This window comes from Pleurodeles waltl, chromosome 10, assembly GCF_031143425.1.
Source record: "Pleurodeles waltl isolate 20211129_DDA chromosome 10, aPleWal1.hap1.20221129, whole genome shotgun sequence".
NCBI lineage: Eukaryota > Metazoa > Chordata > Amphibia > Caudata > Salamandridae > Pleurodeles > Pleurodeles waltl.
The window spans coordinates 850,783,974-850,809,579 of NC_090449.1; the positions used below are offsets into that span (position 1 = coordinate 850,783,974).

At 40.4% G+C, this 25,606-nt stretch overlaps 1 protein-coding gene across 1 annotated transcript in view; it reads left to right on the top strand.

Annotated features, from left to right (window-relative positions):
• The window catches only part of CUBN (cubilin), a 1,111,275-nt gene that overhangs the window by 460,188 nt on the left and 625,481 nt on the right, over positions 1-25,606 (top strand). Inside the window, exon 30 of the mRNA XM_069211549.1 lies at positions 21,732-21,906. Within this exon, the coding sequence (XP_069067650.1) occupies positions 21,732-21,906 (175 nt within the window). The remainder of the gene's footprint in view (positions 1-21,731; positions 21,907-25,606) is intronic.

The window sequence follows — 25,606 nt, forward strand, 5'->3', positions numbered from 1 at the left end:
CATCACCACTTACTGTAGTTACTGTAGTCACATATATAATTCGTTAACTTGCAGACATTTCCAGCAAGAAACTAAAAAGTGTTGACACTAACATGCACTTTCCAACCACCTCAGAAAGCATCTAAGAAAAGAAAGATCAACAACATGAAACGTAAAGATATACTCACCAAACACTGTCGCCACTCATGTTAAACTGCCTTGCTTACAAATTTCATATGTACTCCAAAGGTTGCCAAAATCTCAAATCCATCATCTCATGCCATTCAACATTGACCTGCATGACCTCCTCGCAGAACAACCAACTCGCTTACTTAAATACACTCCACGGAAATCATCTCAAAACAGTCTCAGTAAGAGCTGTGATCAAGAGCCCTGACTTTAGGTATTGGTTTCAATTTAAGAATTGTGAGCTCCCTCAATAGAATTTGCTCATAAAACTGCATTGCATATTGATATCTCAACTACAACAGAGCCAGAACTACATTGTCAAAAAACAATATGGGCTGCTACATCATGGCAAATCTATACCTAAATTCCCCACTTGATAAAGCTTCCGTTTTCTAAGCTTGTAAACATGGTGTTCCAACATGTTTCAAATTTTGTAATAAAAGACATAAACCTCTGACATGAAAAATGTGTGTAAAGATGTTGCCTCCCAGGGTTCTCAGTCTAGAAAGTTTAACTGCCCCAAAATATGTCACTATAATAGCAAAGTACTAGTTTTTTAAATGTATTTGCATCCAGTGCTGACCTTTCTGCATAAAAAGAATTATAGACACTAAAACATAAAATGTAAAAAAAGTTTCCTGTGACACTCCTTCAACTTTCACTTAGAAATAAAACATATTAACATTTCACAGGGTCATAACATTATCCAAAGTCCCAAAACCTCCTCCGTAAACAGTCTGCATTCACATGAGTTTGTCATTAGGTTTAATGCACTCTTGCAAATACAATAACAAAAACTGCATAAAGGACTTGTCTTTGCTGGCAGGTAATGCAATGATGCAATATTTTTGAACCTTAGATTTATAACTTTTTGAGACTAAGTTTTGACAATGCAGCTGTCACCATACCTACTGCTAATCTGTTGATGCTCTAATTAAAATAATTAAGAGTGCAGAGACGTAGGATCAGTCCACTTGAGTTTTCTTCAGAGTCTAATGCTAAGTCCAAAGCCAATAAAGTAAACCTCCTCAAGACAAGAATTCAAGTTAAAACCACAATGGTTTCTTCAAAATTAAGTTTATAACAGAAGATACAAATTTGTCAGTTAAATTACGAGGACTAAGGAATGAGCAATCACAATAAGTCAAATCAAATCATGTATGAGAATGATCATATGGTCTATTTCTAAAGCATGCAGCCAGAACCAAAGTAGAGGTCAGCAAGAGGCCTGACATAGGGTCTGCACAGATAGGAAAGCAAAAAAGGTCTTGCGCATCTCCTAAAAACATCATCTTTCAGTATGATCTAACATGACGTAATAGGGCTTTATTAACAAAGATACGTTCACATAAACCAATCATTATTCAAATACACTAGATACATCAATTACGGTTAACTTTATTCGCTCATTAACAAAATGATCATAAAAGGCTGACATCAATTCAAAAACACATTAATAAATATTTTATAAAATACATCACAGAAAAAAACAACATACCAAGACATAAAACCTCAATTAAAACCCCAAGATATGAACATTTTAAAATATATATATTATGTCACAAACATAACATCTAGGCTCGAAACAGCAGGGACCAAGAACGGTATGAAACGGATAACACTGAGTGTTACACAAGTAACTATGTATCCTATAAAACATAGTACAAATAAGGTTTGGCTCGCCGTAAGTTAAAATAAAATTGCCTTCCTCACACATAAGATACTCCTCAAAAAGCAGCCAACCCTGTGACAGATATCTTGATCATTTAATTGCTGGAGAAAAAGCAATGTAGCTTTACATTTAGTAAATTTGTGTCTGCGCAACAGGGCAATAACAATATCCTAGTGCAGGGAAGATAGTTACAAATTTTTTTTTTGAAATAGACTGGTTTGAATATTCATCACATGGGCAAGTGCAAATATCATGCAGACAGTATTGCCCGAATGGGAAACATAACAACCAACATATCATTCCTGTTCTGAATTGTGTCAGTAAATTGCGTTCATACACATTCTGGATGACAAAAAAATAAGGCACAGTCCCACCTGTCATCTGAACCAAGCAATACTCTCTAACAGTTGGCTTCACCACTTCCACTGCCTCCCTGGTGGCCTGGCTGTGCTTGAAAAAGCAGTCCTAAGCCCAGATTTTATCTTTTTTAATCATCATATCTGGGCTCTCAAACAAAGATGCACAACCCAAGGCAAAGGTGGTATCTCCTATGTACTTTAACCACAGAATATCCACACCATGGTCACATGCAAGGCAACCTCTAATAATGGTCTGATTAAGTTCTGCTTCCTTGTTCGACCAAACCGAACACCAGAGGGCCAAGAGAGCTGCCCCAAAAGAGCCCTGTACATACTCAAGACCTAATTCTTGATGCAGGACAAAATGAGAAGTCAAAGGGGGGGACACCCAGCAGATGCCACCAAAATCTATTTTCTTCTGCTTGAATGGTTCTAATATTTTTATAGCCCCAAATCTTCATACCATATGTCAAGTTCAGGAGGCACTTCCTTTTCAAGATTTCTAAAATCGGACCTGCAGGTTTCTGCCAATACAGATGGCAAGAGAGAAAGTGGAACCAATAGCACGGGTAAAACGAGACAATCTGTTTCTAGGGCACACAGACCAAGTACATGCATCATCAAAATCCAATCCAAGGTATGGAAATGAAGACACCTTGTCTATTTTTTTCCTCCAATAAATAGGGTGCGCGTTTTGGTGTTCTTTGGTCCACACATCATAATAAATGTTTTAGAGAAATTTGTCTCCATATCAAAGCCCTTCATAAAGTCTGCAAAGCTACTAATCAAATTTGTCAACCCATTGGCCGTCCTGGCAAGCAACACCGCATCATCCGCGTATAACAGAGCAAGCAATGCCTTTTTCTCAACCTGCGATACGTCCGCCCAAGCAGCAACTAATGAGGTTTCTAGTCTGTTAATATAAAGTAAAAAGAGAATAGGGGTGAATACAAGATACATCAAATAAAATTCATCTAGTAAACACCTACTTTGCTGTATATTAATCTAGAGGCATACACAGGAAATTAACACAAGTATATGACTTTTGTGCAACTAAGATAAACAATAGACAGTTCAGTTAATGAATGTTCCATAGAACAAACTCTAGAAATGGACCTTGAATGTTACAAAGAGAGGAGCATATTGAGCATGGCTTCCTTCAGAGGAACACAAATGAATGCAATAATTTGTAAAAAAAATAAACAACACCACAAATTAGGCTTCTAGCTTGCTGATTTTCTGAAATGGAAAAGAACACACAGAAACATATGCATGTGGATAATGTTTTTTCATAAAAATGAAAGTGCATTTTCTTTCTGCAAATGTGAATCATTTCAAACCAAGCTGTTTGAGACCTAGTCAGGCTAACTTAAACTCCTTTAACTTAAACATTATTTTTGTCTTATTGAAAATGCATTAAGACTAACAATATGCTTAGAGAGGGCATTGGGATTGTCCTTTTCAACTATTGTCTTTCTGTGACCAGCTTTGTGTCCACTCTCTTCTATGTGTCTCACTGTAATGTGCAATGCACAGTGCTTTATCAAATCTGTTGTTTTATGAATAGGTAAAAAGTGACTCCCTATGACAACTGTAGCATTTTAGAAACCTTTACAATACCTAATTGAACAACTATAATAAAGTCTGTGTCCAGAAGATACTACTAGATCCCATAGGCTTGGGTGCTTGGGTGCTTTGTTTCACATAATCAAAAGTAGTATTTTTTCTAATATTAATTGCATTGACCTGGAGTACCAGTTAGAATCCAGACTTTGGGGACCATAATAGTGAGAGCCATACAGGTCTGCAAAATGCTAACAGATTCCATAATGGCTATATGCAGTCTATCTTCTGCAATTGCCACAAAGGGCCATAAACGTACATTGAATTGCCTCAAATATAAACAGCCACTTTTTCTCTTGACATACAACACTCTTCTTAACTATGTATAATTTGTTAATCTTCACACAAGGCTCTTTATTTTATACCCCCAATTGAGTATTTACATTGAACTGCATGAGGGACCACTTTATAATAATAGTCCTCTATGTCTGCTCCTGCTGGTTCACTCTCATGCATTTAAAATAATGTGTTCACACTGGATGTGTTAGTTTATTAAACCTATACCTTTTGGGCTTGTTTAAAATTTGTTTATGTTTTGCTGCTAATAATTTCTGATTATGAAGCCGATTTTAATAATCACACAAAACACAAGGTCAGATGTAGCATTCACAAAAAAAGGAGTATTTCAGATGTTTCATCTGCATACATACAAAGATAACTAGGTGGCTATGCTCCAGACAGAGGTATATGCATATGCTCCCTCATACATTTTCTCCCTGATATGTTCCTATTTTTCCTTTGTGTCGCTACACTAACTGTGACAATCACATCGGTCACACACTGGTTGGTACAAGAGATAACCATCAGACAGTACCGGTAATGTGTGATAATGCGTAAGTAAGAACACCTTTTTCTTATACTACCATGACGAAAATGCCATGGTTTCAGGAACATATATAACTGTAACAATAACCTGTTATGTGCATTTGTCCAGTGAAAGTTGTCCTTATCATTATTATTTACCAATTTATCCCCAGACCCACATGCTATGCACATTTTGTTCTCTGTAATATTTGTATGGGCTGTGTCCATTACATTACACTACATATGTAATCCGACTATCAACCATTTTATTGGGTTGATAGAGTATTGTTCTGTTTTTTCTTGTACATTTGTTTTTCTCCTGACATATAAGTCTGCTTGGATAATAATCACTCTACTCCCAAATTGTATGAAGTTGTATTTCTGTGTGTGTGTATGCCTATCTGTGTAAGCGTGTACTCCTATTGAAAATATCTCTGTCCTGAATAAAGATAGCCACTTAAATGGTAATTTGCTTCTGAGGCTTTTGTCTTTATTGGGTGTGATCGTAGCAGTTCACACTTTTGTCTACATTACATGAACTTCAGTAGCACAACATCTAACTCAAAACCAGTGTGCCAAGTTTTTCACCAAGTTTTTACTCCAGCACACTTTAATATTGAGAAGGATGGACATTCTCTGATAACATTTGGAGGACCCCATGTAAATCGTGAACCATGTAGTTGAAGGCACAGTTGGAATTGTGTACCATGTGGGCAGTGCAAATACCACACCAAACTGGGATTAGCCTACACCTTGAGCCAGTTCCCATGCAAACATGCAGTCAGAAACTGCAGCAACTCTTTGGAGGGCTGTCGGAGAGGGGTTTTATTAGTGATTAATGCAAGCCCACTGTCAGTGCTATAGAGAAGAATTTATGAGTAGCTAACTGCACCACTCTTATCTACCCAGAGGACTACTTACAATGACTTGGGGGTTTAAGAGATACTGCTGCACACTGACATGTGGGGCAGACGAATGTTAGGTGCACATTGACATTCGTCCATTAAAATTAAAATTAGCCCGCTGAGAAAATCATTCTTGTTTTTGCCTTGAAAAAGCCAAATATCTGACTACACAACAAGCAGTATTTCACTGCTTTTCAATCTGTCCCTTACCTGGAAACCAGACTCTGCTAGCTTGGAAGTGTGGTTTCTGCCTGTCTGTATCTAAGGAGATTCTGAATAGAGCCACACCTCCCTCCTCCCTTCCACAGGGACTTGGGTTTGGTGATTGGCTCTCTAGCTCCCAGGCAACCTGTGCCTGGCTCTAATAACTGTACTGGGCCCTTACGTTTGTGGAGGGAACTGCAAGACAGCCACATCCATTTTGTAAGCCCAGCTTTTCCCTTGCCCTAAAACAGCCCAGTGATCAAGAAATCCTAGGAGACCGGTAAGAGCCCCAGACTTTCGGGGAATTCTTGTTATTTGTTAAAAATTGGTTGTACTGCTGCCTGTGCCTGTTTACTGTAGGCTCCCTGTGTTTCAGCCAGCTTGGTCTTTTTACCTGTGAATGTTTGAAATTTCCCTCCTAGTTTGTGGCAAAAGATTGCATAAAGCCAACTACCACCCCCTGTCTTTTATTAAAAAGGTTACATACACCTCAGTGGCTAACCAGATTGTGTTTAGTAGACTGCTTAATCTGCTTCTGTGATTTAAAATGTGATTAGAAAGTGTCTGCATCACTTGTTTTTGGCTTGAAAAATACAAATATCTGAGTGTATGACAAGAAGTATTTCAGTGCTTTTCAATCTGTCCCTTATCTGGAAAGTAGACTCTTCTAGCTTGGAAGTATAGATTCTGCTTGTCTGTATCCAAGGAGATTCTGAATAGAGCAGCACCTCCCTCCTCCCTTCCACAGGGGTTTAGGCTTAAGTTACCTTGGCCCTTATATAAGTTTCTGTTGGTTGTTGCTTATGTTGTTGTGATTGGTTGCTGGACCTAGTATTTCTATTGGCTTAAGGATTAGGTTTGCGTTCTGATTGGTACTAGGGCTAGGGTTTCTATTGGTCCGTGGTTTTAGGACTTCTATTGTGACTGGTACTAGGGTTGGGACTCCTATTGGTCCGTAGTTTTAGGGCTTCTTTTGTGTTTTGTACTAGAGCTGGGATTCCTATTGGTCTGTGGTTTTAGGGCTCTTATTTTGATTGGTACTAGGGCTGGGATTCCTATTCGTCTGTGGGTTTAGGGCTTGTTTTTGTGCTTGGTACTAGGGCTGGAATTTCTATTGGTCTGTGGTTTTAGGGCTTCTATTGTGATTGGTACTATGGCTGAGATTCCTAGTTTTCTGTGGTTTTAGGGCTACTGGGGCTGGTATTCCTAATGGTCTGTGATTTTAGGGTTTCTATTTTGATTGATACAAGGGCTGGGGTTCCAATTGGTCCGTAGTCTTAGGGCTTCTATTGTGATTAGAACTAGGGCTGGGATTCCTATTGGTCCACGGTTTTAGGGCTTCTATTTTGTTTGGCACTAGGGCTGAGATTCCTACTGGTCGGTGGGTTTAGGGCTTCTATTTTGATTGGTACTAAGGCTGGGTTCCTATTTGTCAGTGGTGTTAGGGCTTATATTTTGATTGGTACTAGGGCTGGGATTCCTAATGGTCCGAAGGTTTTAGGGCTTCTATTGTGATTGGTACTAACGCTGGGATTCCTATTGGTGTGTGGTTTTAGGACTTCTATTGCGATTGGTACTAGGGCTGGGATCCCTATTGGTCTGTGGTTTTAGGGATTCTATTGTGTTTGATACCAGGGCAGGGATTCCTATTGGCCAGTGGTTTTAGGGCTTCTATTTTGATTGATACTAGGGCTGGGATTCCTGTTGGTCCGTGGTTTTAGGGCTTCTATTTTTATTAGTACTAGGGCTAGGGTTCCTATTGGACTGAGGTTTTAGGGTTACTGTTGTGATTGGTAGTCAGGATTGGGGGTGTGATTGGTTAATAGGGCTAGGTCTCCCATTGGCTCAAGGGTTTAGGGTTACAAATCTGATTGGTTAGGGTTAAGTCTAGATTTCTATTGGCCAATAAGGGTATTTAAGCATAGGGCTCAGGGCGTCTCAGCCCGGGCGTCGAGGCTAAAGACGGAGAGGACAAGGGAAGTTGCATGTTTGGGCCTTTTCAGGACTAACCGGGCCTAGGGCCAGATATGCTGACCAATTTTCCATTTACCAGAAAGGACCTTATTCCCTACACATCCACCAAAACAAAATCCCACATCCCTCACCTATACACATATCCACCAGAACTACAACATTCAATCAGGAATTTGTAAAGCGCAATACTCACCCGTGAGGGTCTCTAGGCGCTGAGGGGTGGGTAGAAGATAGGGGAGATACTTCTACTGCTCGAACAACCAGGTCTTGAGAAGTTTCCTGAAGGTAAGGAGGTCTGTGGTTTGGGGCAGGTGGGTGGGAAAAGTGTTTCACGTTTTGACTGCGAGGTGCAGGAATGATCTACCGCCGGTTGTAGTTCTGCGGACGCATGGGACTGTTTTGAGGGCGAGGTCGGCAGAGCGGAGATGTCAGATCGGAGTGTAAAAGGAGAGCCGTCTGTTGAGGTATTCTGGTCCAGTGCTGTGCAGTGCTTTGTGAGCGTGGGTGAGCAGTTTGAATGTGATTCTCTTATTGACTAGAAGACAGTGCAGGTTTCTCAGGTGGTCTGTGATGTGGCAGTGGCGGGGATGACCAGGATGAGGTGGGCAGAGGTGTTCTGGATGCGTTGCAGCCTCTTCTGGAGTTTGGCCGTGGCACCCCAACAGCACTATCCTCTATTTGCTCCTGCCAGACGCCCTTTTATCATGACAATACCTAAGCGCAGCCTTCCATCACACCATCCACAAACACCCTCCCCCTCTCTTCACCAATTCCACACAACCATACAATCCTTACACTCCACTCCACAACACATATTACCTCTTCCAGTGATCAAAACAAACACAAACACCCCTAACTCTCATCCATTCCTTCTTACACACCTCATACACTCTTCTCCAAAACACATTAACACCCCCTGTAATATTCGAATACTACTTACCAGCACTAACTCTTATACAAATCCTTCACAGAAAACCACTACATCAATAAATCCTCTCACTATTCCACAAAAACAAAACAAACCGCACAAGTCAGCACATCAAAATAACTTTCATACTTTCCATCACACCACTCCCACCCTCATGACTACACAAATAATAAAATCCTGACCAATCTTCACTCCTACATTTTCTCTCTTCACAAACATCTACCACAAGTATGCCAACGCATCCATTGCACAATTTAGAGCCTTAAATTATGATCCATATGCTCCTCCACCACCCCTAACCCATACTCCTTCCACACTAAACTGACGCAAACAAAATAAACAAATCGCCACTCTTAACAACTTCGCATCCCCTTGTCTATTACACAATAAGGCTACTATTAAAAAAAAACTACATTCACCATGTCACTCTTCGCCACCAAGTCCACCACCAACACACATGGACCCAACAATATGCCTCCTAAGCCATCTGGACGAGGAACACTATATAGAAAAACAGGACCATTCTGACCCTCATACAGTTATCACAAGTAACAACACACCTGCTACAAGCTCAAAATACATGGCTCACCCTTCTCCAAAACAAAATGGCCACAAACACACATTTTCTAAACTGCCTGCTCCTAAATGCTCGATCACTCTCAAAAAACAAGCACCACTTCTACGACACACATAACCTGACTAACGGAATCATGGTTGGGAGATGACATGGCTCCAGCGTTGCATGAAGCCATTCCTCCTGGTTATCAAACTATCACATAAAACTGTATAGGCAAAAGAGGAGGTGGACTAGATATTATATTCAAACAAGCAATAAATCTCAATAAAACAGACATTTCCATACAAGGTTGTGAGGCCCTCTCCACCAGATGCAACCCTACAGGAACTTTCTCCTCCTTTATAGACGTCCACCTGACAATTCAACATTCCCAGACACTTTTCTAGACACAGTCTCAAACCTTATAACATTATACTCAAACCTATGCATTCTTGGGGAATCTAAACATTTGACCCTTCCAAAAGCCATCACCACTGACCTAGTCACATTGAACCTACATCAGATTGTAAACAATCCTACACACATCGCTGGACATATCCTAGATGTCATTTCTACAAACCCTGAACTAGTTGCTGTTCAAAGCATCACGCCAATCACATGGTCAGACCACCATCTGGTAACTTTGCGATGTAAAACACCACAAATCAACACGCCCCATAGCGCCTTACATACATACATAAAACTCAGTTTTGAAGACTAAAAAAACACAACAGCCAACAAAGATTTGCCACCCGCCAAAGTCCCGCCGTCAAAATACCGTACCGCGGTCGCAAGACCGCGGCGGGTATTTTGACTTTTCCCCTGGGCTGGCGGGTGGCCGCCGAAAGGCCGCCCGCCAGCCCAGGGGAAAACGACCTTCCCACCATGAAGCCGGCTCGTAATCGTGCTACTGCACCCGTCGCGTATTTCACTGTCTGCTATGCAGACAGTGAAATACTAGCGGGGCCCTCTTACGGGGGCCCCTGCAGTGCCCATGCCATTGGCATGGGCACTGCAGGGGCCCCCAGGGGCCCCGCGACACCCCCTACCGCCATCCTGTTCCTGGCGGGCGAACCGCCAGGAACAGGATGGCGGTAGGGGGTGTCAGAATCCCCCATGGGGGATTCAAATGGGCAACGGAAAACCGGCGGGAGACCGCCAGTTTTCCATTTCTGACCGCGGCCAAAGCGCCGCGGTCAGAATGCCCAAGGGAGCACCGCCGGCCTGTCGGCGGTGCTCCCGCCCCGTTGGCCCTGGCGGTGCAACACCGCCAGGGTCATAATGAGGGCCTAAATGTTGTTCCAAAACTTTATGAGTAGCTACAGGAAGCTTTTGATATCCTAATACCACTGGAAAAACTAAACCCAACAAAAGGAAACCAACACCTTGGACAAACACAGAACATAAAAATATAAAATAACAAATCAGAAGACTGCAACGGACCTAGCACAAAACAAACAACATTCAAGACAAACTTCAGCTACACAAATATAACAGATTATACCAATCATCAATCAAAAAAGCTGAAAAAGTACTACCCAGACAGAATCCAAAATGCTAAATCTGCAACTAAAGAATTTTATAAAATTCTCAATGAATTTCAAAAACCTAAATGCATGAAAGGAAGTCATCCCACAACTCAAGATTCAACAAACAAACTGGCAATTCATTACACAAAAAAGGCAGACACATTGGACTCCTATTTAAAACAGAAGAGTAAGCCAACCCAGCCTCTGCACTCCTTCAAACAAATATCACAGGGTGATTTTATGGATTTTGTCCACACACATCTTCAAGAACATTCTTTTATCTACTTCTGGTGCCACACCTGTAAGAAGAATCAACAATACCTCTTTAACTACAGGAACTTTTCCTGAAGACCTGAAAAAGGATACATTTGTCTGTTATTAAAAAAAAAAAACCTAGGCCCACATGACCCCAACAACCTCAGACCAATTACAAATGGACCTTTCCTGGACAAACTGATAGAAAGAGCAGCATTCGCCAAGATGTTACAATTCATTGAAGACAACTCCATACTTTCAGACTACCAAACTGGATTCCACCCAGGAAGAATCACTGAATCTGGGATGATCTTAAAAACACAGTCGACCGCAATGGAGTTGCTGCACTACTTCTCTTGGACCTCTCAGCTGCCTTTGATATTGTTGACCCTGACACCATTATTTAAAGACTCCACAGAGATGGCATAGAAGGGACTACTCTCGACTGAATTACATTTTACCTTCCAATCAGAACTAATTATATCCATTCTCCCCCCTTCTTGTCCAAACCCTACCTCACAAAAGCAGGGGTCCCCCAAGGAGCAATCATCTCACCTATGCTTTTCAACATCTACATGATTTCCGTACCAGAATTGATCAATGATTTTCAACTCACATGCTACACCTATGTAGATGACACACAAATACTACTTAAATTGGAATGCCCCAAAGACATTGAAAACTCACAATTCTTGAGTTGCCTCAGAGCCGTTGATCAGTGGATGACTTGGAGCCATCTCAAACTGAATGCTTCCAAAACAGAAATACTCACATGTGGTGACTGGAAAAAGTATGACCCACTGTGCGCCTGGCCTGACGATCTGGGAACCACCTCCTCAAGTATCAAAGGAAGTTAAAAACCTTTGAATTACCATGGATTTCAAGTTAACAATGACTGCCCAAGTGAACAAATTAGCACGATCAAGCTTCATCACCTTGAAGACTCTGCAACGCAGCTTCCTGAACCTCCGATTTCCACCCAAGGTGCAGGCTACTAACTCTCTTAAATGGATTATGCCAATGGTCTCTACCATGGATCATCTCTATCTATTATGAAAAAACTACAACGTATTCAGAACTCAGCTGCCAGGCTACTATTACATGTAAAGCCACAAGCCCACATCTCCAATGCCTTGAGAGCACTACACTGGTTACCATTTGCCAGAAGATCCACCTTCAAGCTGCTCTGTGTCACCCACAAAGCTATACCTGGAACAGGACCGCTTTTTATCAGAAACAAAATAACCAAATACATTCTACAAAAAAACCTCTGGTCAAGGTTCTCACCCCGCCTTAAAAAAACACCATACAAGAGAAGGACAATAGGTGGTACATCCTTCTCTGTTCAAGCAGCCAAACTATGGAATTCATTACCCCACATATAAGATCCACGGATAACTAGCTTGTCTTCAGAAGACTACTCAAGAGTTGGCTCTGTCCTTCATAACCACCATATCCAAACAGCAATGGACTGCATATGCCTGTGTTGATAAATATTTATAATCTGATTATGTGTATACTCTAGATATGTATTTAAGAAATATGTATAGTTACTATTTCGTAATAAGAAATTATACACATACTATTTAAGCCTGTTTAACAAATGTAGATTTACTCACGGTTAAATTTATATATATATATGTGTGTGTATATGTATATGTGTGTGCATATACATGTATATGTGTACATTACTCTATGCTTAACATGTTCATAGGTCATCGCATAGCTCCTAGACAAGTTGTTGTATTAGATACTTATGAATCCCTGTTTCTTTTTTATATCACAATGACCAAATGTTATCTTAACTATTTATCAGCAAGCATTTCACTATTGAAACATTGAGGAAAGATAAATGAATGTTAGAAAAGTACACTTAGTAATTAACATCAAATATTACACATCTTCTCATATTATTATACCCATAATTATATTCCTTGCACGTATATTCCCTTACTATGTATTTACATATCTATTTATTTATTACTCTAGCCCTACTGTACTAGAGAAAAAACAATACAGATAAATACAATAAAAAAAAAAAAAAAATTACAAAAATAAATAATTAAATAAAAATAAATAAATAAATGAATAATAAAAAATAAAAATTTACTCTCGCAAAAGTCTTACTCTCTCCCCCCATTATCCAATATCTCTATCAATCTGTCCTCCATCCCCATTCTACTACTTTGATATCTGAAAAAACCCTGCCTAAGCTCTTCCTTTCTATGATCTTCCAAACAACCCTACTGAATTCTCCCTCATTTATCTCACCTTTGACTCATCCAAAACCCCTTCTGCTACTATGATCTCCCTACCCCTTTTCACAGACTCCTCCCTCTGCCATCTCTCCATTACTCATCCCAAGCCTCATCCTATTACTATAAACTCCCAATTAACACTTCAGGATTCTTCCCTCCTCCATCCCTCTATTACTCTAGTCAATCCAACTAACAAACTCACATACCCTCCGCTCAAATTAACTCATACTATACTAATACTGTACATATATTTCCCTATACTAATCTAACACTAATTCCTCTTGCGTTCTGCGCTTTGACACCTCGTCAGAGGTAGTAAGTACCATATAAATAAAATTACAATTACAATTCAGGATCACGCTTATATCACCCTTTGCACCGTTTGTATTTTAAAGCTGCAGCAAACCAGGTATTTCGATACTGACTGTAACTCTGAAATTTTCAAAATATATAACTTGTTTCATTAACATGTAAGAACAGTTAGGTATCTGCATCTTTGTATAATGTCACATTCTCAATTTCCGGTGGGCTTTTCCATTCATCTCTAGACTTGTTCTCAATTGTCCCTTACGACCTACTCAATATTTGTATTCCATCTTTGCTTAGTACTAACTTTATATCTGGGTTACAATTTTTTCTGAAACTCTTTTCTGTTCAATATGAGTTGCACAATCGGGAGAAATATGTTTATTGCAGTTTGAGAAAATCTCTTTACAAATACCAAGCTGAGGAAAAGATTGTGTTGCAATGTCTTCACATCATAATGAGTCATTTCTCTGTGTCAAGTTGTGTTTTAACACTTCTGTTTCTCCCTTTGACTGCATAAGGAAATTGAACTTCTAATTTGAACCAGGAGTCCAATTATTTGAGGTACTCTTGGTCTCTAGTAATCTGGATTGAGAGATGTATTTGCACTAAAAAATGTCTGCAGAACCTAATGACATGTAGCATAAAGTGCTAACATGGTAGACTTTTGTCTACTGACCATCACCAACGTACACAAGGAAGAATATATACACAGCAGCCCTGCTCTACAATTTTTTCCCACTATCTATATGCACAGGACGTGACATCACTGCATTTTCCGTCATCCATCTGCACAGGAGGTGACATCTCTGGTTCCAAAATTATGTTTAAAAGAAGAATCCAAGGAAGAGGACTTCATTTCCCAGCCTCCTTGTGCACGAGAAGTGACATCACTGCATTTCCTGTCATCCATCTGCACAGGGAGTGAGATCACTGTTTTTCTGCCAAAACCGTCTTTAAAAGAAGTCAAGCATGTGGACTTCATTTCCCATTATCCACCTGAAGACTGTCCACTGCCCCTGTGCTCCTCCACCTTTCCAAGACCTACTTAATAGCAGCTGTAGCTCAGATGTGCACATCGAGTGTGCTGCTGACATGCTGAAGGTGTGCTAAAGGCAAGCCCATCTTCAACTGTCGCCACCTGGACTGCGCCCAGTGCCAGGGACTCTGGTCCTCTTCCTCCCTCCACTACCCTGCCACGCTACCAACCATTGCTGCTGCTCACAACCCTGTTGCAACAACATACAACACAGAAGGAGCATTCACATGTGCCTCCAACAAGTTCGCCAGCTCCTCCAAAGCATGCAGTCCAGAATCAGACCCAACCATCGTACAGAAACAGCACTCATTACCACCACAGATCACTGCATGATCCTTGACAGAGGACACACAGCACCCTCATTCTCTGGGATCCTTCTGCAGCATTTGACATGGTCCGACACCCCACTCTCATCAGGTAACTTCACACAGTTCGCCTCCAAGGACCCACTGTCCACTGGATCTGCTCCTTCTTGATTCGTAGCACACAAGATCTCAGCCTGGCACCTGACTACTCGGAAGCCCACAAACTCATCTACAAAGTGCCACAAGGTTCATTGCTCAGCCGCACCCTCTTCAACACATACATGATCCCTGTGGCCAATGTCATCCATACACATGCCATCAACACTCTCTTTTATGCTGATGACAGCCAACACATACTCTCACTCTTGGACAAGGCCCCCAACTCAAGAAATAAGTTCAGTACCTGCGTGACCGAAGTTGCTAACTAGATGAAAGCCAACTATCTCAAGCTCAACACCGACAAGACAGAAGTAGTGATCTTTGGCAAGGACATCTCGCTATGGGACTCCTACTGGTGGCTGGCCTAACTCGGGCCCACAGACAGCACCCACACCAGGAACCCCAGAATCATCAACAACAAACTGGGCATGACTGCACAAGTCAATGCCATCCCTGCATTCTGCTTCCACACCCTGAAGATGCTGAGGAAGATATTCACATGGCTCCCAAGCAACATCGGAAAAACTGTCATGAATGTTCTAGTTGCCAACAATTCAAGCTATGAACCCCCCTTTACACTAGGATCACCAGGCAACTCACCAAGAGACTACAAACCACTCAACCTCCCACATGGAATTTACACTGCACTACACCTCAGGGAGGTCCACTGGCTCCTGATACACAAACATGCCCATTTTAAACACCTCACATATACACTCAAGACACTGCACAACTTAGGGCTCACTTATCTGAACAGTCACATCTCTTTCAACCAACCAACCAACCAACCAGATACCTCCACTATGCAGGACTCTTACTCGTACACATCCCATGCATACACAGAACCAGAGCCAGAGGACTTATGTTCTCTTATAGCACTTCTGAAGCATGGAACAACCCCCCAATCCACATTAGAGCCTCCTTTTCTCTTTAAGAAGCTGAAGACATATATTTTCAATTAACCAACATACCCTAGGCAGAGTAGGCACCCACACCTGTCCAGTGCCAGTATATTCCTCACAGGTGACAGTGTACTTTAGAAACTAACATAACATAGCATAACAACATAGAATAACATACCATAACATAAAAACAACCATCCTTGGAGTCAATGGGCAGATCACATTCCTGTTGCTAACTGCTGTGTTTGCTGGTGCAGCCAGCACATCTGTAGGCAGAGTCTATAATGATGCCCATTGCTGACTTGCACATTGGGTCTTCTACATACCCATTCTCAGTCATGTGCAGTGCTTTAAATGGGCCGGTACTCTCCGGTACCGAGTACCGGCACTTTTTTATTTTAAGAGGGAGAGTACCGGCATATCTCAAGAAAAACGTAATACTTTTAATTGGAGAGTACCGGCACTTCTCAGAAACAAGCAGGTACTCTGGTACAGAGTACCTGCCCTTCTATTTTTCCATTTAAAGCACTTAACGTAGATTTTACTGCGGTGTGTACACATGACTCATGTGTACACACCGCAGTAAAATCTACGTTAAGAGATGTGTTGATTCAAATCCCGTACTTAGATGGCTGCCAATATTCTTTCGGTGAAGGGTGACTTTTGCACATCGAAGGATGGACTCACCCTTCTTAGCACAAGGGGCAATGTAATGCGTTTTTTATGGGCTTTTAAAGTAACGCACGCATTTATGGTGGATTCAGCTACTTGTTGCTCGCAAGTTAATCTCTAGATAGACTCCAATATATTTCACTAATGATGATTAGGCACCGCTCTGCCAAAACAGAGCTACGTGCATATTTAGTCACAAAAACGAAATCCGCTGTAAAACTAACAGCAGCAACTTGAAAAGAAGTTTCACAATGATTAGGGAAAGACACAAGTTTATATTTTTAAACAAGGTGGAAAAATGAGACACCTTAAGTCTATTTTAATTTCAATTATTCCATTATTCTAACTTGGCACCCTTGTACATCACAAAAATGGGACATTTAGTGCGCGACGAGCTACCCATGTCTCGTTTCTTCCCTTCCTTTTAGCGACTACAGATAGCTTGATCCAAAGTTAATCCTATCGTGTAGATGTTCTAATCTAACCTTTGTCTCTGGATAAAAAATACCCTTGTTCTCCCAGCAAGCGATTCGGTTTTAACAGGGCCCAGTTTTGTTGTCAGAAATCTGTGTCACGCCGGCCCACCACATGAAAGCCCTTTCTGCTGCTGCTCATAACTCAGGAATGCTGAGTTGAATGTAACGCTAAATGGAGCTAACAGGGCAGAAACAAATGAGCAAAACAGACTAAACCTTGGGCTTTATTGAAATGGACAGCACCCCACATACTGAAGCAAAAAATATAATTTTCTCTCTGCATCCTGCAGGCCACATTCACGGACAGCTTTAATTTCCTGCTTAGTCACAATTATTTTTCGACCACACCCTAAATTCTTTTGATCTTGTTTTTTTTCGAGAGTCTAGTGGCGATTTTTTTTTCCAACCACAAAAAGTAACCGTTTAATGTTTGCTTACTATGGAAACGCCTATCTGTTTTTTTTTTTTAATTCCTATTTGGCTTCTGTAGAAATGTTTCATTAGAGCCACTGGCTCTAAAGCAAAATGAGCAACCGACATCCTACCCACAGAAACAACAGCTAGTTGTTGTGAAATAGCCTGTTAATGCTGGACAGCGTGCAGCAAATGACTTTATACCCAATTATGTTATACTCTATTCCATTAATAATAATTAGGAGCGGAAAAGGCACAATAAACTATGTTCTCGTTTTGTGACAGTTTCCAAAATGAATCTCTTATAGTTTAAAACATTGGAAAAAGGCCTAAGAAGTGTAAATACACATAAAGGTGTCTTTATAAAGCAGCCCATGCTTTCTCTTCAGAAGTTGCAGATGAAGTGTCAATTAATTAAATAAATGATTTCAAAATGGATTTTGTCATAATTTTATCTATGCAAATAGTTCCTGATTCGTTGTTAAGACTGGTCGGGGTAAATGTGGTTGGGTGAGTGGGCTGGCAGGGAAGGACTGAGAGAGACGCCGCCGAGGTTACCAAAACTCACTGCTGAGGTTCCCTAGCAACCAGTAACCCGGGTTGTCCTCACTTAACCTCCTTGCCCAACTGGACAGAAGTGGCTTTGTCATCAAATATCTCGCATGTTGTCACGGTGATGTCTCTGCAGGCCATTCTGCTTCTGATGAGAGTTCCAAGGGCTCAAATGTTATCCATAACAAACGGGCTTTTTAGTCCATATTTGCCTCAAATTGCCTTTGGTTTCATACTGCTGGTTGGAGCAGGCTTCTAGGCCCCCCAGAGTGTGATCAGTCGCCTAGTACATGCAGGGGAGCTTGCATGCAGGGCAATAGCATGGGTGTTAGACCTGACAGCCTTGGGGTAGTCATCCCCCAACTTTTTGCCTGCCTCCCTCCATTTTTCTGACCCTGTTGTTGCAGGTTTTAGGACTCTGCACACTTTAACACTGCTGACCAGTGCTAAACTGCATGTGTTCTCTCCCCCAAACATGGTAACATTGGTTCCTAACCAATTGGCGTATTTAATTTACCTATAAGTCCCTAGTAAAGTGCACTACATGTGCCCAGGACCTGTACATTAAATGCTATTAGTGGCCTGTAGCACTAATTGTGCCACCCAGGTACGTAGCCCCTTAAACATGTCTCAGGCCTGCCATTGCAAGACCTGTGTGTGCAGTTTCCCTGCCACTTTGACTTGGCATTTAAAACGTCTTGCCAAGCCTTAAACACCCCTTTTTTCTACATATAAGTCACCCCTGAGATAGGCCCTTGGTAGCCCATAGGGCAGGGTGCTGTGCAAGTAAAAGGCAGGACATGTGCTTATGTGTTTCACATGTCCTTGTAATGAAAAACTCACAAATTAATTTACCACAACTGTGAGGTCTGTTCCTGTCATAAACTCTAATAGACTGGCATTAGAACTGCCCTCATATACTTTTAAATGGTAGATTCTTATATGGAAGGAGTAGCCCTGTCATGTTTAGTATGGCCAGAATGGTAATAGAAAATCTGCTTACTGGTGAATTTGGATTTAATATTACTATTTTAGAAATGCCACTTTTAGAAAGTGGGCCTTTCTCTGCACTTACTAGCAAATGCCATTCTCATCGAAAAGTAAATGTTTGTGGATGGTGACCCCTAACCATAACAACAGCTTCTCCATTGATGTTCAGAAGCCTTTTCATTGTCGCTATTTGTTCTTAAAGGGTTATACCTGTAATTAATGTAAGTAATGTTGTAGAACATTATGCTCATGAAAAATACAAAGGCGCACCTGTCTACCCCAAGCGTCTATACTTCTCTTTTCATGGGGACATCAATAGGTAACTCACCAGATAACAACTATAATGTGCTGTATCTAAACAGAACTTGTACATAGTGGGTAAATAGGTGCTACTGTCTTAAGCCTAATAGAAATATGGACCAATGAAGACTATCTGCATTCTCTGTGCACATCAATGGTGTCCCTGATATGCACACAATCTGTAGTATGAGTAGTCCATATGGATTATCGGCCCCCCTGCAACCTGCGGAAAAGCAAAAAACAGTACATAATCTAGGAACAAAGGAAAATTAGCAGGCATGGTATTGCACTGAGCTGGTTCACGACTTTCATCTCTACAGCCACCAATGCTGGGGTCTACTTAAGTATTTTTTGCAGCATTTGAGGACTAAACAGTGGTTCTTCATGGAAAAATACTGACTTGTTTGAGAGCTGCTGTGTTCTGCTATTTGGAACATAGGTTCTGAAATATCATGGTTGAGAAAATGTATAATATATAACTCTCCATACAGCATTGCTGCTGTTCCTTGGCATTGTAAATAATTGAAACTTTGAGATGAAAGAAGGATGACATTTCCTTGCTTGGATTATAACTTGACCTGGAGGTCACAGCCGATTTTAGAGGTGAGTATGTAACTCACGTTGTCATCTTGCTGCACTTAGATTATTACGTTACCAGAAACTGGTGTATCATTTCATACATAAAATATATTGTTTTAGGCTTTACGCACACCACGTCTTCCAAATAGGATTGCTGACACTTTGTTTAAATCATGTTGCTGAGATTATGAGGGCCAGCTCCTGAAAACAGTAGCTTTCCCAACCCAGATTTCGAGAGAGCTGTGGTTTCTAAGTGAATAAGGGTTTTATACTTGATAGCAGTATTATGAGAACTATGTACAAGAAAAGCATTTAGGCAGGCTTACTGTGAATTAGCAGCTACTGAGACTGTCTGGATGGATGCTGGTACTGAGAGTTCATCAAAATAGGTATGCCCCCTGTACCTCTGTGCGACATTGACATGCATGTCTCCCTTTGGTAAGTGGTTACAGACCATTATCATAAATTATAGGGAGGGAAATGCCAAAGCGAAGATCACAAGTCTGGGACAAGAAAATAAATAAAACAGAGTAATTTCTATTACTGGTTAACATAGATGATGCAAAAAGCCTGACAACAGTGGTGGAAGATGTTTTTCTCGGCAACGAAGAGGTGATTTATGAGCATTTTCAGATTATAATGTTTTTAGGACTCATCTGGGCAGACAAGTATTATATGGAAATGAGTCAACTGTTTTCAAACAAGTACAAAATGGCCCGTTAAATTGACATATTGTTCAGAAAGAAAATTAGGAACAGCTATCTCCAGAATCTCTACTGACAATGAACTGTCTCTGTTATGTGTATTAAAGGAATCACTTAAGATGCTAGGCTTCTGATGGCACCTACTTGGTCTGGTGAGAATGACTGGACAATTTTGGGGTTTTTAAGAAACTAATAGTCTTTCCTATTGTAGGGCAATGATATGGATGCATGTGTCATTGATCAGGATGGAGTTGGTTGTCACTCAGGTATGAGGGATGCGTTGAGGTAGTCATACTAGTGTAGCACAGGAATGTGACATAACTGCTTTTATCTGCCATTAACCAAAATCAGGAGCAGCGAAGATGGAATTCTACACTGTTCATGCTCCATTTTTGGACGATCAGGAGGAATGAGAGGTATCTGGGGTACAGCTACGATGATTTCTGCACTCATTGTAGAGGTAGAACGTGGATGGGCCAGATCATAGCAATTTTGTTATAGATAATAGTTAACATTTAGAAAAGAATGTACGGATTATCAGATTGGAATTGATTAAAGCCACAACATTTGATTTATCACCCTTCAGGCTCAAATGTCTGGGTGTTTCAATTGAATCAGGCTCCCCTCCATTATAGAACACTTACACTTATGTGGGTTGGTCAATCAGAATGTTCTCATGAACTCGTCTTAAGTTTTTTTTGTGACTAGCTCATACTTATGTGACATGGTGTAATAGGACAATTTCAGAAATTTTGTGTACAAAGTGTAATGTGAAATTAACGAAATTACACAATATCATTAAAGCATAATGGAAATGTCACCCTGCTTTACACCCTTTAGATAGTAGCAAGTATTTCTTCTCTTTTAATTTGATATCCATTAGACCACCTTTGAAAGGATAAAGAGCTCTGTAGAATGTAATTGTGATTACATATCTAAAGGCTGGCAAGGTTCCAAGTGGTTGAGAGAGTTAAAAGGTCTTCGCGATGTGTAATCTTTGACTTGCTTTGTATAAATTGCCGAAAATATTGAACAATCGATCTGTTGATGGTATGCATAGTGACGATGTTGTAACTAATGCTTTCAATTTTTCCTTAGATCTATGGAGGTCCAGATTTAGAATCACCCAGGATCGCCCAGCTTTGTAATTCACGTGCCATTGACAATCCACTGCATGTCTCGACTACAGGTAACACTGCAACAGTCAGATTCAAGACAGATTCCTCTATCAATGGAAAAGGATTCAATGCCACATGGCAAGAAATGCCAGGAGGTAAGTTGTCCTATTGTGAGCTTCTGGTTACCATTCACATGTGAAGATGCCTGGAAAAAAGGATAATTAACAAATACTTTAGTATCTCTGATGACTAATTTACAGCATTGCCGAAGTAGCCAAGGAATTATCATTTTAATCATATTTAAAATTATTTTTTTATTTGTATGCTGTCCGCTGTTGAACCTTAGATAAATTCAAATGTGTGGCTGAATGCGTTCTTCTGATCAGATGAGGAGTCCTAGAACATTTTTGGTGTAGTAAATTCTTCAGGAAGCTTTTCACTTCATAGGGTTCAGTCTTTCGAAAGCCCTTTTAAAACACAGAAGCAATACAAATCAAGCATCCCAGATGATTTTATTACTCACATCAAAGTAGCATCACTCAACACTGCTTCCCTTTTTTTCCAGCACTATGAACATAGTTTTCCTACTGATATCTCAAACTATTTTACTTTCATTCATTTTCATTGACCAATCTCATCTTTTCCACTTAAGAGCTACTAGCAAATATGCACTTTCCTTAGTGTTTGTTGGACTGGAGTTAGAATTCTAAATCTGCCCTCCCGCACCCCAGTGTATGCATTTTCCTGAAATGTTGGTGCTCTGGTGTTAGAGAAGTAAATCTTATCCGCCATGGTATGAATTTTTCACAATGTTTGTTGGACTGCAGCAAGACAAGGATAACTTTGCACCTAACCTTAACATCTAATGATGTTTGGTCTTCACTTTCCCAAGAACCGCAACCGCTATTACTAATGGAAGAGACCACTTGTGATCTGTTTTCTAAGCATCCTGTTGTTGTCAATTCTCATTTGATGCACTTGCAATGAGTAACTAAGCAATGCTTTCAAGTTCAAAAATATACACAGTGATTGCTCCTTGTTATTTTTCCCTTGAAGTATCAAACTTGTTTGCATTTAAAAGATCAGTGCTACATATGTGTACAGTTAAGCTAATGCAAGCTTCGACATCACCTTTGTACAAAGCCCACTGCAGGTTACTGTCTTTTGCAAAACATGGTAGCCTATTAGAAACAATGGGCCTGATTACAACTTTGGAGGAGGTGTTAATCTGTCCCAAAAGTGACGGTAAAGTGACAGATATACCACCAGCCGTATTACGAGTCCATTATATCCTATGGAACTCGTAATACGGCTGGAGGTATATTCGTCACATTTGGGACGGATTAACACCTCCTCCAAAGTTGTAATCAGGCCCAATGTTTAAAACCCAAGCCAGATATCACTGTTTATCCCTGCTGTCAACATGATTGATTGCACATTGTTAAAAGGTTATCACTTCAATTTGGTAAGTGGTTATTTACAAGTATACCATATGGTATCACATACAGGCACGTGCAGTTGACAATTCACTGCATGTCTCAAGTACTGGTAACACTGCAACAGTGATAGACAGTGATAAATAGAGGAAGAGGAAATGCAAAATGATCCTAACTCAGAACATTGCATATTATTGTTTTATGAGAATCAGGTCAGATATTGTACTAAACCTGTTTATTTAACTGCTCTTTGAATGGATTGTACAATTATGTTTTGGATGTCTCGTATGACAGACCTAGTTCATGCTGCATTTAACATCCAGGTAATCTCCTAGATAGCGGCCTTAACATTTCATCATCAACATAGTTTATTAGCTTTTTAAGACCAATGACATGCCCGATCGTTTCAATGATGTTCAGAATGCATTTTATTTGTTGTTAGTCAATTAATATCAGCATGACTATCTCATGTTATGAAGACTTTGCTAATGCATGCACTGTCCTATTTATGAAGGTGTGTGAGGAACTAAAGACTTAGTTCGAGACCATAGACTGTCATCTAAAAATTATAGACTTTCTTGCCCATTCTACAATAAATTGTGAGTGACACTTCAATCACACTTCTTGCCCTTACTCTGATCAGTGCTCAGTAGGCTTGTGCTGTTCAAATTCCATATACAATCATGAATACAATATTTGTATACATGTGGATGGTATTGAGTTTGGAATCTCCATTATGCTGAATTCTACCTACTACACCCATGTACATATAAAGTGAGGCATACACCTCACTCAAAAGGTAACCACAAAGCTAAAGTAGCCTCACTTTAACTGTAATTGAACAAAGAAAGGACAGTCACCACTCCACTCCCAAACCAATGAAACAACACACCTCCCAGGGATAGCGGGGAAGTATTGAGGGCAAAAGGAGAGAAAGGAAGCAATAGATTCAGTTTCCTCTGTAATCTTTTGTCGCAATTACAATTCCACTTTTTCTGAAGCTAGCCAATACAGGACAAACAATAGCAAATGCAGACACTGTGTTCTGACCTTGTAATGAATTTTGCAAATCAAATAAAGAGGCAATGTGAAGAGCCACGCACCTCTCATGATTCATGTTCCATGTTTCACAGTTATGTTTGACAATCATCTTATAAAGAGGCAAATAGAACCAACCCTCCAGCACTAAACCAGTGCCAAGTTATCTGCGATCCCTTTGTATGACTTGTTATCCCCTGCATAGGTTCAAGTTGCTACACATGCACTGAAAGGCACTTGCACAAGGTCTAGTATAACATTATTTTATGGTTAAAAATTAATGCACGCTATTGTCAAGGTAGACCACGGAGTTGGAATGAGTTCTACAGCATCCAAACAGGATTTTGAACTTGGTTTAAAATGTTTCCCTAAGGTAGCAAGATCCACATGTCAACATTAGTAAACCTTTTGAAATATTAGAGAAATTAATGATTTAAATGGGAACCTTTTAGAAGGTATTTCTACTCATATTGTGGTATTATCTTCTGACTGTATTTACTGCACCACTTACAGTTTTGAGATTACAAACCTGTCCTTATTCCCTGTTAAAAGCTTTTAGTGGTTAGTCTTTTTTGTCACTATGAGCATAGAATAGTTGGCTCTTGCTATAAAATGAGGAAAGTCACTTCCACAGGAGCACAGCCTACATCCGACCACCTTTTCCTTTACGTAAAAATTCCAATAGGCCTGTTACCCAATTGTTCTGGTCCCACATGAGGAAGTGTAAAAAGAAACATATCCTTTTATTAAATATATTTACCATTATTTAATAACATAACACCAGCCAGCAGTAACGCAGGTACATCGTAATATCCCACAATTATCAATGGTGCAAGACAAGGCCACACAACCAGCCGGTTCAAACAGTATGAGTAGATATTAGCCATGTATATATGTATATCTTCTGCCAATGACTAGTCACTGCCATCTTTAATCAATAGTTCCAGCCCATATCTAAGTGGTCACAGCCAATGAATTGATGTGTGATGCTTTGCAAACAATAGAGAGATGACAATCAATGTATGTCTGATTTTCCCTAGCTGGCAGTAGTATTACCTGCGGGATTCAACAGTCATCTGGCCCAACTCTTTACAAACTGTTGAGTCTACCTTACTTCAATTTTCATTTTTCAATGGTGTAAGAAATTGTGTTGCTAGTTGAGGGGGGTAAAAACCCTACTCAAGCAGAAACTACAATCCTTGTCAGGATAAAGTCACAAGCAAACCATAAAGTAACCTGTGCTCAACCGCCTGATAGCTAGGCACAAAGCAGCCAGGCCTAACTTAGAGGCAGTTTGTAAAGTATTCATGCAAAACTCCTAACAAAAACACAGTGAAAGCACACCACAAAAGAATACCACACCAGTTTTTCACAAATAGAG